Source organism: Pleurodeles waltl, chromosome 7, assembly GCF_031143425.1.
Source record: "Pleurodeles waltl isolate 20211129_DDA chromosome 7, aPleWal1.hap1.20221129, whole genome shotgun sequence".
Lineage (NCBI taxonomy): Eukaryota > Metazoa > Chordata > Amphibia > Caudata > Salamandridae > Pleurodeles > Pleurodeles waltl.
Genome location: NC_090446.1, coordinates 620,907,694 through 620,923,287, shown reverse-complemented (window position 1 = coordinate 620,923,287; position 15,594 = coordinate 620,907,694). Strand labels below are relative to the sequence as shown.

At 43.2% G+C, this 15,594-nt stretch overlaps 1 protein-coding gene across 1 annotated transcript in view; it reads right to left on the bottom strand.

The window, feature by feature from the left end:
* LOC138304482 (uncharacterized) overlaps positions 1-15,594 on the bottom strand; it is a 69,164-nt gene that overhangs the window by 21,080 nt on the left and 32,490 nt on the right. The window contains exons 12-15 of the mRNA XM_069244592.1: positions 11,405-11,437; positions 10,766-10,798; positions 10,208-10,240; positions 10,015-10,047 (exon numbers count right to left, since the gene is read on the bottom strand). Of these exons, the coding sequence (XP_069100693.1) occupies positions 10,015-10,047; positions 10,208-10,240; positions 10,766-10,798; positions 11,405-11,437 (132 nt within the window). The remainder of the gene's footprint in view (positions 1-10,014; positions 10,048-10,207; positions 10,241-10,765; positions 10,799-11,404; positions 11,438-15,594) is intronic.

The following is a 15,594-nucleotide window of genomic DNA, read 5'->3' as shown; positions in this document are numbered from 1 at the left end:
TGACAAGGCCACGAACTGATGCAGTACTTGACATAGTTCTTATTTAGATGAACAATATGTTATTTTATTTAAGTTAATTTTATCCTCTTCTTAAGTGAAATGGTGATCTGAATCGCAAAGGCGAAGAGTCTGATTTAGACTTTTGCAGACAGAAGCAAATCTTTCGGTGTGGCAGAGTAGTTTACCTCCACCATATCAAGGGCCCTCTGCCCACCAAATTTAGAGATGCCCACTGGCCCAGTGAGCATCTTTTAACGCAGGCAGGAACTGCAGTGACAGAAGTTCCTGTCAATGTATTAAAATGATGTTATCATTCTCCAACCTTTTAAATGTTTTTAAATTTTCAAAAACAAAATCTTAAGCTGATTTCTGTTTTTGAAAAAGTAAAACTAATGACTCCCACACATTGGGAGTTGTCTTCCATGGTGTAGGGGTCACTGCCGCTTATCACCAGGCTTTACCTGGCATTAAGGGGCAGTGAAAACTGGGCATCTGACCAAATCACCAAAACTTAGAGAGTCCTTACTCCATTGTATTGTCACAGGAGTAGGTCAGTGATGAAGGCAGAATAGTCTCCATCACTGACATACTTAGCATCTACCCATCTATAGATCAGAACAGCAGACTTTCATTTTAAGCAGAAGGATGGATTACCCTCACCGTCAAATTCTAGATCAGCCCCAAAGCGATTCCTATGAATGACATTGTGGAATATTAACATGTTTACCTTCCACACTGGCTGCCTATGAAACTTGTTAACCAATTCTGTGCCACGGATGTAATGGTTACCTCTGGTGTCACAGTGCTTCAGTGCCACGGATGTAACCATTACACTAGTGCTCCCCTGTGGGTCATCAACCTACCCCACCGGGCAAGGAAGACAGTGGAAGCACTTCCACTGCCACCCCCGAATCCCCCCTTTGGTGGCATCTGATTACATCAGCACGCAGTGCATGCTGACTTCATCAGAGGTCGCCCCTAATGCACTGGAAGCTATGCTTCCAGCACGTCCAGAGGAGAAACTGATTAGTTTCTCCTCAGTGAGTGGGAGGTCAGAGAAGAATGGAAGAAAAGGAAAGGCTTTTCCTTTCTTTTCATGTCTCTCTGAGCATTCCTGCAGCACAATCGCATAGAGATCGTGCTGCAGGAATACCCACTAGACCCCAGGAATTTGTTTTTTACCATTTCATATTAGGGAAGCGGACACTTAGCAAGGGTTGCTCCCAGGGGGGCACATTATATTTTAGACCATTTCTGCATTCTAAAAAGGCCCATCCGCCCCCAAGGGGGCAGAAACCACGGCGACCAGGGATTTTTTAAATTGTATTTTTCATAAGGGGAGCAGCCCCTTAGACAAGGGTCACTCCCCATGGGGGCATGTTATTTTAGGTAATTTCTGTCCCCTTAGGGCAGATCAACCTATTTTGTTTTAGGCCCATCTGCCCCCAAGCAGGGTAGAAACCACTAAACACCAGGGATTTTTTTTTATTTTACATAGTGGGAGTGGCCTTTTAGGCAAGGGTCGCTCCCCATGAGGGAATATTATTTTAAGTAATTTCTGCTCCCCCCTCCCTTATGGGAAGATCAGCCAATTTTTATTAGGTCTATCTGCCAGCAAGGGGGGCAAAACCACTTAGGCACCATGGATTGTATTGTGGGGATGTCTGATTTTTTGGGGGACAGCCCCTTGGGCAAGAAGCGCTCCCCATGAGGGCACATTACTGATGGCTATTTCTGCCCACCTTGGGAGCAGAGCAGCCTATTTTTATTAGGCCCATTTGCCCCTGAGTGGGGCAGAAACAACTTAGGCACCAGGGATTGTTGTGTGTGTGTGTTTTTTTGGGGGACAGCCCCTTGGGCAAGAATCGCTCCCCATGAGGGCACATTACTGATGGCTATTTCTGCCCCTCTAAGGGGCAGATCAGCCTATTTTTATTAGGCCCATCGGCCTCCAAGGAGGTCAGAAACTACCTAGATACCAAGGAATGGTTTGTGTGTGTGTGTATGTGTGTGTGTATTGTTTGAGGGGGTGGCCCCTTGGGCAGGGGTCGCTTCCCATGGGGGCACATTACTGTTGGTCATTCTTGCTCCCCTGGGGGGCAGATTGGCTTATTTTTATTATGCCCATCTGCCCCCAAGGGGGGCAGAAACAACTTAGGCACCAGCGATTGTTGTGTGTTGTGTATGTATAGTCAGCACTGTTTACTTATAGTTACTGAAGTAGTTCACCATGCATAATAAAAAAAAACATACAAAGGGCACTGTAAGCATAGGCAGTTTAGCAAGTGTTGAGCATACTGAATGGCTGATTATGGTGTGTGTTGTACATACAGAATCATTGCCTACAATGAAGGCCGGATTTCAGTGGTTTTGCCTGTTTGATCCTGAATCACAAATCAGTTTTTATCTGTGTTTTTTATGTTTTGAGAGTGAATGTGTGTGTGACTGTGGGTGTGAGGGTGTGTGAGTGTGTGTGTGTGTGTGTGTAAAAACGTCCATTACATTTTGTAAATCAGGGATCTCTAACCTTTTCTGTAGTGAGAGCTACATCTGATCAGTGAAAATCATTGTGAGCTACCAAAGGCTAAACATCTCACACAATATTACCAGACACGCCCATAACCAGATTTCCCAACTTTAAGCCCAATGTTCATAAAGCCAGATTTTATGGTTTGAACAAAATACTTTGACTAGAGGCACTATGACAGAGCTGCCAGGTGTGTCATTTAAAGCGTGGTCTTTGGGGATGTATGAACATGTGTGCACATGAATAGGATGTATATGTCTGGGTAACAAAGAACCTGTGTCATATGTACTTGTGGCACAGGACACACTTTTCACCATGTGTGGCACCTTTACAAGTATAATAGAAACCATACAACCATTGTTTTAAATGGGAGACATTTAAAATGCAATAAATGTGTTCACAATGTGGAATATTTTTCTGCACTTTACATTTCAGCCAATAATAAATCAGCGTATTTTCAGTTATAAATATGTCAGAGTGTTCTACTGGCCACTGGGAGCATGAGGCCTGCTGTTTATAAATGTAACACTTTGACAAAGAAATTGAGAACACTAAAAAGAAAAGTTTACTCAATCAAAAGGTAACTTTTTATTTTAATTTTCTCTGATTTAAAGGCATTGAGAAACATCATTTTGGTCTCACCTCCAATATTAAGTTGACAGGGACTTTTATTTACGAGTAATTCTTCACCTATGTGCCTCACAATGGGTCACGACTCTGACTCCTGCACTGCTCCTTATCATCATCATAAACTTTATTTTATTTCACATAGATCTTGAAAGGTACATCTCACAAAATGCATACAAGCAAGGTCAGCAACATGGGCCCTACATAAATATTTAAAAACGAAAGGCCTAAAACCTAAAAGCAGGCCTTTCAATAAATGCAATTATAAAAAAAAAGCCATTGGACAATATTAAATAGGTGGGATCACACAATGTGCTTTGAGTATCTAATCCATAGGGCCTTCAAAAATATTGCTAAACAACAAATTCTTCTTGTGTCAGAACTAAGAATTCTAGGTTTTTCAAAATTATTGTGGTCATTATGAACATGGCGGTAGCAACCGCCGTGTTCATGCTGGCGGTCAAAACACTGACTGCCAGCGGCCCCAGAACCCTGCCAGCCAAATAAAGAACCTTTCTGTGGGCTGTGGGCGGAAACATTGTTTCTGCCCACCAGCTCACAGAAAGGCCAAGCCGGGACATTGACGGCAGCTCCACATGGAGCCGCTGTCAATGCCTCTGTCAATCGGGCAGTGACCTGCGCGACGGGGCACTGCACCTGGGCTCCTGCACTGCCCATGCAAGGTGCATGGGCAGTGCAAGGGGACCCCCTCCGCCAGCCTTTCCCTGGCGGGATAACCCAACAGGGAAAGGCTGGTGGATATGGAAACATTATCCGGAGGGTAGCGCAGCTACCCTGTCGGATGGTGTTTCCACTCACCACCAGGCTGCCTGACGGTGGACGTCTGGTGGTGAGTGATGGCTGCCGATGGCAGCCCCTAACAGGTTCATTATGCGGCAGGTTGTCCCGCTATGCCGGCTGGCGATTTCAGCCGCCAATGCCGGCATGGTGGGACAACCCGCCATGTTCATAATGACCACCTATGTCAAGAACCAATACACCTACACAGAGGGACAATCCACTTGGACCTCAAATCTTTGTAGTATGGACAAAAAAACAGTAACTGAAGCAGGGATTCTGGTCCTCCATCACATGCTGGACCCAGATCATAAAGTGGGGCTTGGGTTCGCCATCTGCTGCAGAACACTCTGATGGGGACTGTCCTGTATCTAAATTGAAGAACCAATTTCATATCACATCTGGGACAATCTCATCAATAGTGCGTTCATATTGGGGGTAAGGATTAAAATCTATGAATATTAGAGTAAATGATCCTGTGGATATAGCCACATTTCCAACCATAATAAATTCCCAGTAGATTTCCGTAACCCTATCTCTGAAAATCTGGGACATTTTCTCTGGATCTGTTTGGTATGTTTCATCCCAGTTTCCTCAGAAGTACCATAAGGAAATGTATCCAAGGAATTTTACTAACAAAGGGATATAGGATAAGATCCATAACTCCCACATGGTAGGGGGCTAGTACTTCAGTAAACACCACAACTGATGACAGAATATTAAAAGCCTACACTCTATGTGCAGTTTTCCTCTGGGCCAGATGTAGGAAAACTGGGGTTAAAGGGATCCTTGCCAGGAGAATCAGTAGAGATCTTCTAAAACAATGTTCAGTCACAGATAGACTGTCAATATTCCCACATCTCCACAGTTCTGCTCCATACATAACTGAACATAAGGCCTTAGGGTTATAAATTTCAAGTGCTGGGGTCACTTTTCTAGACACAGTTATTCTATGGATCTTTGTTACATGTGAAGTTTGTTGGATCCGTGAGAGATGGGCTTTCTCAATTGGTGGAAACCACCGCAAATTTGGTGTGAGCCATATACCAAGGTAATTAAAGATGGAAACTAGCTCAAAAGTTTCCTTCCCTACAAGCATACATCTCTTGGGTGGCTTCAAAACATAATTAGAGAAGACCATATACTTTGTGTTTGTGTCATTTAGCTCCAGCCCTCACTCATCACAAAAGAACTTAAAATTGTTCATTAACTGTTGGAGCCCTTGGGGAGACTTGGATAACAGTAGAGTATCACTGATGAAGAGAAGGGCCAGAGCCCTTCTTCCCCTGACTTTTGGGGCATTACACCGATCTCTGTCAAGATATCCCAGTACTCAGTTACTGAATAGCAAAAACAGAATGGTACTAAAATGCACATCTGTCTGACTCCATGCCTGATCTTAAAAGGCTCTGATAGTTGCCCCTTCTCTCCCCATCTTACCTGGGCAATATTTTCTGCATGTAATCTCCTCTGAATATCCAGTACATTTACTGGGATCCCCATCTGTGCTGGCACCATCCAGAGTTTGCCCCTTAGGACCAAGTCAAAACCTGTTCACAAATGCACAAACCCTACAAATAGTTTGCCCCATTTATTAACACTTCTTTCCAATAGACACAAATAAAATAGAAGACCGGATCCAGGGTACTACTATTGGCATGAAACTCCACCTGAAAACAGACAAAATATTTCCTTCTGTGATCCACTCCTGGAGATGCACCAATATTTGTTTGCATAATATTTTCTGCAAAAAACCTTTTAAACTAATAGGTCTATAACTTCCAGTATCTGCCCTAGCTCCTTTCTTATAGATTGGTATAATTTCCTCCAACTTTAATGAAGCCAGACTCTCCAAGTCCAAAAGGATGGCCTTGCACAGGAGGTTAATAGAGGCACTCCACACTTCTTGGTCTTCCCTTTATAAGTCGTTCAGGATACTATCTGGACCAAGAGCTCTAGAAGGGTTACACGTACTAATCACTGTGAGTTTCTTTATGGGAAGGTAGAAGGACATGTGACTTGATAAACTGAGCCTTTTCTAAAAAGCAAAAATTTTCTTCTACCTCACCGCTTCTACATAAATACAATCTACCAAAATGATTCACCCACTTATACGGCTTGACAGCTAATTCAAGGGCAGTCTTTGGGTGTTGAAAATGGCCCTCTCTAAAGGGTCATCTTGAAATTTTCTGCCTTCCTCCTCCTACTTTTTCTCGATTTTTACTCTGTTGGCCTTAGGACTCTATGCACGTTACCACTGCTGATGTGCTTAGTCCCCTAAACATGGCTTGATTGGCATATACCTGATTGGAATATATACTTTACATGTAATTCGCCTGTAAAGTGGTATACCATATACCCATGGCCTGTAAATCACATTTTACCAGTAGACCTACTGCACTTATTCTGCCACCCACTAAAGTAGCACTTTAAAACATGTCAAAGACCTGCATTGCACCCTGAAGGCAGTTTCACACTGCCATGTAGACTTGACATTTCAAACCCTTTGCCAATCCTTAAACTCCCCTCTTAGTCCTTATAGGTCACCTCTAAGGTAGGCCCTAGGTAGTCCATACGGCTGGGTAATGTGTAATTAAAAGGTTGGACATGTACTTTTTAGTTTTACATGTCCCAGTAGTGTAAACTACATAGGTACATGTCCTGCCTTTTGCCTACACAGCACCCTGCCCTAGGGGTTACCCAGGGCACACCTTAGGGGTGACTTATATGTAGAAAAAGTGGTGTTTTAGGCTTGGCATGTACTTTTAAATGCCAAGTCGAATTGGCAGTGAAACTGCACACAAAGGCCTTGCAATGGCAGGCCTGAGACAAGGTTAAGGGGCTACTGAAGTGTGTGGCACAATCAGTGCTGCATGCCCACCAGTAGCATTTAATCTACAGGCCCTGGGCACATATAGTGCACTCTTCTAGGGACTCATAAGTAAATTAAATAGCCCAGTTGGGTATGATCCAATGTTACCATGTTTAAAGGGAGAGAGCATATGCACTTTAGCACTGGTTAGCAGTGGTAAAGTGCGCAGAGTCTAAAAACCAGCAAAAACAGAATCTCAAAGGTGGAGGGAGGCAGGAAAAAAGTTAGGGGTGACCACCCAAAGGCTGTCAGGTCTAACAGTGTCAAATAATTAATTAAAAGTTTCTCTATTTTTCTAAATTGGTATGGGATTTTTATTGTGTTATGTTTTCAGTGTTGCTGTTTGTGTTATACATACATACTTAACACATTGCCGCTAGGTTTAGCCTGACTGCTTTTTGTACTAAGCTGCCCAGAATTAAGCCCCGGTAAAATTAATGACTTTTTGTGGCTTACCCCGCATGGATTTGTGGCTGTTGCTTGACCAGGGCTCACGCCTCAGTCAACCAACAACCCAACTTCTCACATTGGACCCTTCAGGCATAACTCTGCTTTCTTCTAAAAGTACTCATTACCTTTTTCTGACAGAGCTTTGTGGAGGGTGGACCATAGTGAGCATTCCCATTGCCTCTTGGCATGGTCCAGTGTCAATCTGTACCTCGTTACCTTCTGTCTTGAATTAGATTTTGCCACAAGTAGGAGCTCACTGTTCACAGTTCTACATCCCCCCCCCCCCAAATTTGGCTTGCCTAAAATATCCCTAATCTGCAAGTATAACACATTGTGTGTGGTTTTCATTTTCCCTATTCTAGCTTCTTGGAGAAGGGAGGACTTCAAATCCACCTTCTTTATCAGTTTACTTTTAATAATTTCAAGTGTTATTTACCACCCAATCCCAATTTATAGTCCTTAAATGATTAGCTTTGAACAGTGCATCTAGATCCTGTGACCCCCTCCAAGTGGCTTCTGATCCTTTAGAATCATATAAAGTTAAACACAGAGCAGTGTGGTCACTATCTATTGTTTTAACCACTTACATACTGTTTACTACAGGCCAAAGTTTACAGTCAACAGACATTAATCAATACAATTTGAGTATTCAGATCTGGTTTAGGTCATTTTGCCTTTTTAATCAGAATTGCCTTTCTATTGGTAGCCCTCAAGTCATATTGCAGTGTTATTGCTAACACCTGGGCTGCTTTTCTGTCCACTTGACAGTGGGTAGCTATATCTGGGGAATTTTCTGACTTTTGTCCCATTCTAGGGTCAAATCTAAAGGGGTGGCTGCAGAGGGCTCAAACATGCAGTTGAAATCTCCAGCTACCAATAATAGGTTGCTGCGCATGTACTCTATGAGAGCAGAGTCAAGAGCTGCTACAGTATTAGTTTCCTTCTTGCTGGAACCTACTTGGTTGTACACATTATGTACTCTAATTTTCAAATCAGAGGGAAAGGTGAGGTCAATTCACAAAATAACCTGAGATTCAACAGGGACAATTTTGATTTTACATTGAAGTACAATTTTCTCCAAAATCACAAAACCCCTTGACAGCCTCCTTTTCCCTTTTATAACCACATTCTGGCAGTAGGTAGTAAACACACTTCTAGGTAAGGGGGTCATGCTCCATGTTTCCTGAAACAGTCACTTATTGTGGAAATCTATAAATTAGCTCCATTCTCCCCCTGGAAGGATCCTAAAAATTCCCACTATATTCCATACCACAGTTTTTGCCTTAGCCTGGTTTACTAAAGTAGAATTAGATTTTGGGCATTGATTAGGGGTTTACTACCACATGCTTCCTGGTTATCTCCATTAATGGCATGATCCTGCCACTGTGAGCTCCCACGGCCATGTTCTTGGGCAGCTGGTAGTGCAAGCAGATGTTTGTTTAGGACCTTACCTACCAAACACTGGACAGTGGGCATAGCAGGGGTCCTAAAGGAAGAGTCCCAAAATGGTCCTGGCTATCAATACATCCCCCTCCACTTGCACCCTCTTCCCGCTGTCAATCCCGAAGTGCAACAGTCCCTTTGACCATGTCTTCCCCACCCTTGTAAGAGACAAGTATGTTCAAGGGAGTTTCACCTTGGGTTACATGATACTTATTCAAAATATATGTTTTAGCAATGGGGATTGTATGGCTCCTTATCAGACCCTGTTATCTGCAGCCTGATGATAATAATGTAAAATAAACACAACCTTCCCACAACTTTAAAAGGAACTATGTAACCCCTTGCTTGTTTATAAAAAGAACTCCAGACCATGAGCTACTCTGAAGGGGTCTAGGGGCTACTGGTAGCTTGCAATCGACTGGTTGGGGTCTCCCCTCATGAAATATGTGATGTAAAGACCTCTGATGTACTGCGTATTATCTAAAGGCCTGTGCGTATCCAGGTGGGATGTGTGCACACATAAGTAAAAACAAGATGGCATAAGTGACTTTTAATCTGCAAGTGCCTGTTATTGCCATTTATAGGATAGCTACATGTGTTGTGAAGACTATGCATCCTGAGCCTCCAAAGTGATGCTAAATTTCCTAGGGTGTCCTTATGAACACACTTTTCCAAAGCTTGACACACCACTGTAATTGCTCTTTCTCTCCATCTGTTTTTGGAAATCTGTTGCATCAGTTTCCAACACATGCGATCTTGACCAAATAGTGAGATAAAACTTCGAGGACACTCTACTCCTACCCCATGTTCTTCTAGCCATTATCATTATCCGACTCTGTTTGACTAATTGTCTGACAAAGAGTATTGAGATAGGTCCAGAAATGGGATGATACTGTGTACACTTCTAAGTAAAATATGGCCACACATTTAGTTGTGAGCTTGAGCAGTAGCTTCTCGACATGCCAATAGTTGATCACAAGTCTCATGAGCTGGTAACAAGAAAGCTTTGACTTTAACTAAGATCTCTGGAATTATCTTTTTCACGTAATCATCAAGCACCTGTTGTATTTTAACCGCCATCCCTGTAGTCAAACAGAGCAGATTGTTTGTAAAAGGAATAGTGGCATTTTCTAAAGCTAGTGCATGAAATGTCATGTGAAAACCCAAAAGTGGTGCACTCCTATCTCAAATGGAAACATGCTATTCTCAACCACTACTCATCATTTTTGTACAATGAAAAGACATGAGGAGCATAAATGTATAATTTATATGGTGTAGATACACATGTTTTACTTACAGTTGATACGCCTCCTATATTCGAAACACCTTTCTAAAAGGCAAATAGAGAACAGCATTAATAGAGAGGAAGTTGGGATACTGTAAAACATGATTCAATTATAGATCAAAAACTATACAAGAGTGAGACAAACAGTTCTCAGCAGAAGTTCCCCTCCACTCTTCAACCATATAGAATCAGAGCTAAAGCTTACCACAAGTCCGCCTAGTGCACCTCCAAGACCGCCCTGCAGGACAAAAATACACATGAGGTTAGGAGGGGGCATGCCACAGTGTAAAGTCTGTCGCACTAATTTATGTGGAGGGGCTTTGGCCAGTGGCAACGAAACTGGAGGAGCCCCCCTGCAAAAACAGAGAGAGGGCCCCCCTTCAGACCCACTCAGGTCAGGTGCTGTTGCTGAGGGGGCCACCTAGGGCTCAGGGTCCCCGCACCGCGGGGGCTGCAGGGGCCTTTTTTTACGCCACTGGCTTTGGCAGGGGCATAGCTATCAAAAGTGCGTTAGGTCCAAGGGATACTGAAAATGAAGGACACACAGTAACAGCAGGGTACATCGTGACACAAAGATAAATAGGCTGTTTTCATTAATGCGTTTCAATCGGTCTATTGTGCAGGGCAAATAGAGAACAGCAGTCGTGGGAGAAGGGTGTGGAATATTGTAAAACATGATTCAGTTATTGGTCAGATTCAATCAAATGAGGCTATCAGTTTCCTGCATACGCACTCCCCTCCCCTCTTGCAAGTAAATGCTTACCGCAATTCCGCCTGCCAAATTAGCAGCGCCGCCCTGCAAGACAAATAAAGATCAACTTAACAAGGGTGCCTGATTGTGTGGGAGGGACTTTGGCAGGGGCATAGATATCAAAGGGATGAGCAGTTGCAGTGGCTGAAGGGTCCCAGTACAACAGAGGTTATGAGGTTCGTTTAATTCCTTGCATGACGGCCTATGGCACTCTTGCCGATGGACTTTGGTACCTTATGCAGTGTTCCCCAACCCCCGGGCCGCGGACCGGTGCCGGTCCGTGGATCAATCGGCACCGGGCCGCCCCACTGTGGCGGGCGGTAAATGTTTGATAATTTTTCCGTGGCCCGCTTGTCACACAATGGGACAAACGGGCCACGGAAAAATTATCAAACATTTACCGGTCCGTGGCGATAAAAAGGTTGGACAACACTGCCTTATGGGACCACGCATGCATGTTGTGTTGAAGTAGAATCCTTTTTTATGCTGTTGTACTCATGACGAAGAACGGCAGTGGCAGGGTAGATTTCGACACACGTCAAAATATGTCACAGTCATGGTCAGATACAACACAAACATGAGAATATAATTTCGTTCAAATAATCCCTATTGCACCGATCCCAAACACCCTACAAAAATGTAAATTTGTACCAAGATTCCGGTCACCAAATGTTCCGCACCACCCTGGAGAAGGGAAAAAAGTCTGAATTAGCAGAGAGAACAAAACCAGTATTATGAACTGTCATGAAGTGCCATAGGATGGCACGTCCTGTGAGAATCGCGAGTAGCAATGACCCTTTGTTTTACCGTCATTAACATTGCTCCAGTAATTACCACATCAAAGAGGATAACTGGAGCACTGTTTTAGCAGAGGAGATTGTCACTCACTGCAAAACATGAAACAAATGTTGGCCGAAGGGTGACCACGTCATTAGTCCCAGATGAAACTTGTGTTACATTGGCATATAAATAGCATCAATTCCTGTTATTCTTGTTACCCGAACATATATAATTATGCCACATTGCATAAAATTGCGCGTTGTTTGTCGTAATAATTGACAGGAAATGTGGCATGTGTAGCAAAACGTTACCGGGAACATGCAGGAACAGAGCAAATGACCGAAGTATGTATTTTTGATTTTTTCACTATTTTACTCCCTCAAAATGGATCATGGCGCATTTCTCACTAAATAAAGTGCAAAATGGCAGTTTTCCATCTCCTGTAAGTGCATGTAATATCTCGTAATTTTCCATAATTAAGCAAAAGCAATTTGTGCATATTTTTTATTCCCCCACCCCCAAATTTTTCCCTACAAATAATTGTTTCAAGTGCATTATTCTAACTAGTTTTGTAGAGAAAATCACGACAACAACACTGGAAAGTCCAGACATGGAAACGATATCATAATAACCTGGAGGGAGCTGGTAAGCGTAGTTTACCACTTTAAATCCAAGTTTGGTGCTATCTGCTTACAGCAGAATACATAGCCCTCTATCTATAACCATGTCTTACATCAAAGTTGTATGCATCTGCTAAAGTTCAAACACTATCCTTGGCAAGTAACATATCAGCTTTGACAGTGTGGGTGTGACAAACTGCAAAACCTATTTGGAGATACCATGTAAAGGACAAAAGTGGGGGTCCTATATATTCAGTATTGGCTGTATTGTAGCTTCCGGTAAGCTAGAATCCAATTCACAAAGTTTTCTGAGAATGTGATACTTAAGCTTGGACATATCACTATTTATGAGTAAAACAGATTATCATGTACTCATGCATGGAGTTGCACACACTTAAATTCCTCCAGTTGGCCAGAATACTCTGTAGGAATACATTTGCTCATAGGGACGTGTTATGGTTATAAGAGGGCGAAGAACGTTATCAGTCAGATGAATGTCCTTGAAAAGTTGAAGATATTTACAAAATGACTCCCATATTGAATATCGTCTTAGGGAAACAAATGCTTCAAGTTGCAACATTTCCTTATGTGTGAATGTTTATGCACGTGATAAGTCGTGAGACTTTGCCGTCACAGGTTCACTAAACATGGCTACAATTCTATGGACCCGATACAGTGGGAATGGTATTGCCTATACGTAAAGCTGAACTATACTGACATAATGTTATGTGTGAACAACATATTATCTGAGTGCAAATTCACATTTTGGAAATCACAATGGTTGGGTTTCAACTGTAAGGGAATTCATTACACATTCATGCTCAAGGTATGTGTGAAATTACGTGTGTGAATGGAGCCTAATTTAAATTTCAGGGAACGAAAGCAACTCGTAGACATAAAGGGCCATATGTACGAACACCTTTTCCCATAAACACAGAATGGGGAAAAACCTTTGCTACATCTGGCCCAAACATACAAATGTAAATTCAAGTTTTTCTGACTGAGACCTCGATGAATTTTGCGTTTTTTTTATTACACAGTTGTACAGAAATGTGCCTGTATACTGCTATAAGAAAAGTAAGTAATTGTGTTTGCTAAATTTAAGTGTTAAGAAAAGTGCTGGGACTGGACCAAATAGACGACATTATGGTCTGTTTAATTCTTCTATCTCAGGCAGAATTCCCATACTGTAATATTTTGCATTGCAAAAGGTTGAAACTAATACAAAGTTTGAAAAAGCATGCAGTTTAATACACTGTTTACATTATACACTTTAATAATTGAGTCCTTATGTAGCATCACAAAGACTAATGTGACTTAGACTTTTGTAGCCAGTATTGATGTGGGCATAATAAATGATTTAGGGCCACATGTACTATTGGAGAAATTTGTGACTTCCTAATCGAGACGTTTTATGACTCACAATTAGGACATTGCAAAATACGATGTACAACAGTGTACAGTGCACTGTTTGCAATTCTCAAATGGGTCACAAGGGACCTACCTCATTAATATTCATGAGGCAGATCTCAATTTGCAACCCATTGGGAATGGCCTGCACTCACAGGGATGGTGGCCTGCTGGGGTCAGCATACCAAAATGATTGGGCCTGCTTTTTAAAAAATCATTTTTTTTAAATACAGCCAATTTTCCTTAAACTGAAATGAAAACGGGATGCAGTTCAAAAACAAAAATTAAAAGATTTATTTTAATTGTTTTAGGAGTAGGCAGTGGTCCGTGAGACCACTGAATGCTCTTAAAAAAATTGGCACCCCCTAACAAGAATGGGTCACTACCAATTTGAATTTGGTGGCAAAATGCAAATGTTCCTCTACTGCATTCTGTCTGCAAAACATTCTTACATGCCCCTGCGAGTTGCCATTAGAACGGGACCCCCTTTATACGACCCTTCCTAATACCATATCGCTGACCCTATTTTGTGAGTCGATAATACGTTACCGACTCACAAAATAGTGTTGGTAAGATGTCAGAAGGCTATTAAGCAGTCACAAATAGCAGCTAGTTGACCTTCCTCACATTCCTAATGCTATTTGCAGAGGTACTTTTTTACGATGTGACATTAATATAAACTAAATATTCAACCCTGCATAGTGTGTGCGTGTGTGTGTGTGTAGAGGGGATCAAGGAGGGTTATTTGTTTGGGGATAGGCCAGAGAAATCAATGGTGGGATTTCTTATGACACCCTCACTTCAAGGCACACCAAGGATTGATTCGCATCAATGCTCAGACTCACTCTCTCTCTCTATCTCTTTCTCTCTCTCTCTCGCTCTCATGAGAGGCTACCCGTTAGTGTTGGGTAAACAGGTCAGCACCTGTATCCCACTGTTTACACCCAAAACTATTGGGCTGGCTGGCAAAATGCTGCTTTTTTCAGATTAAAAGAGTCATAGTCTTCTAAAATAAATGTCTGTGTGGCCCACTGACACCCATCAACACAATTAGAGTCACAGACCCGGCATGCTTGGAGCCTGCGGTCCAATCAGCGCTCCCCTGAGCCACCCAGAAGGACCCGCCAGTGCGTGAGCCCTGCAGCCGGCGCGAGGGAAGGCGCAGGAGTCTGGCTCAGGTGAGGAAGGCCCCGCCTCAGGTCCCAGGTCCATGGAGGGTTCGGTCCGGATCAGCACCCAGTGGGATGTGCTGGTCGGGTGCAGAAGGCATCAGTGAGAGCACCCCGTTCAGTGACGAATGAGCTTCAGGAGGATTCGCAGAAAATTTGTGACGAAAGCGAGCAACTTAACGGAGGTAAACACTATCATACAATGTTTTCAAAATGTGGGGGATCGATAGAAGCATGGAGAGGAACTGCATCCAGGGTCTTGCAAGATGGCCGGTGTAAGTGGATCAGGGCAGCAGCAGAGGCCGAGCACTGAGGCTGGACCCTGAGATACTTTCTGGTGGACTGGTTGGTTGATATTTTCCATAATGCTGAATCTAGCTCAGGAGATCCATGCTGGAAGTGGACTGCAGAATGCGCACAGTGAATTGTGTGCAACAAGTAACTAGTGGTCTGGCTCAGAGAGCTGAGCAAGAGAAGAACAGCTGCTTGCAAGCGTGACCAGTGCGCAGGAGAGGGCATGCTGGTAAGATTGTCTGACTGTTTTCCGATCTGAGAGCAGAGTGCACAGCGCAGGGGGGCAAACATAAGGGTACAAAAGGATGTCTTTCTGCCACTTGTGAGAGTGGTGGGTGGCTGCAGCATGCAAAGACACAGAGAAGCTCTGGGAAATCATGGGAGAAGGTACGATAGTTGGCCTCGGAACAGAAGCGGAAGCTGAGTGGTAGCAAGCAGTGCTTGAAGCACGGTGACAGAGGAGTGAAGAGAAGTTCTGCTGCACAGACAATGTGCAGATTCGGGCTGAACTCACTAGGGAGGGAGAGAAGAAACCATTGCTCTGTTTTGCTGGTATTTTGGGACGGTG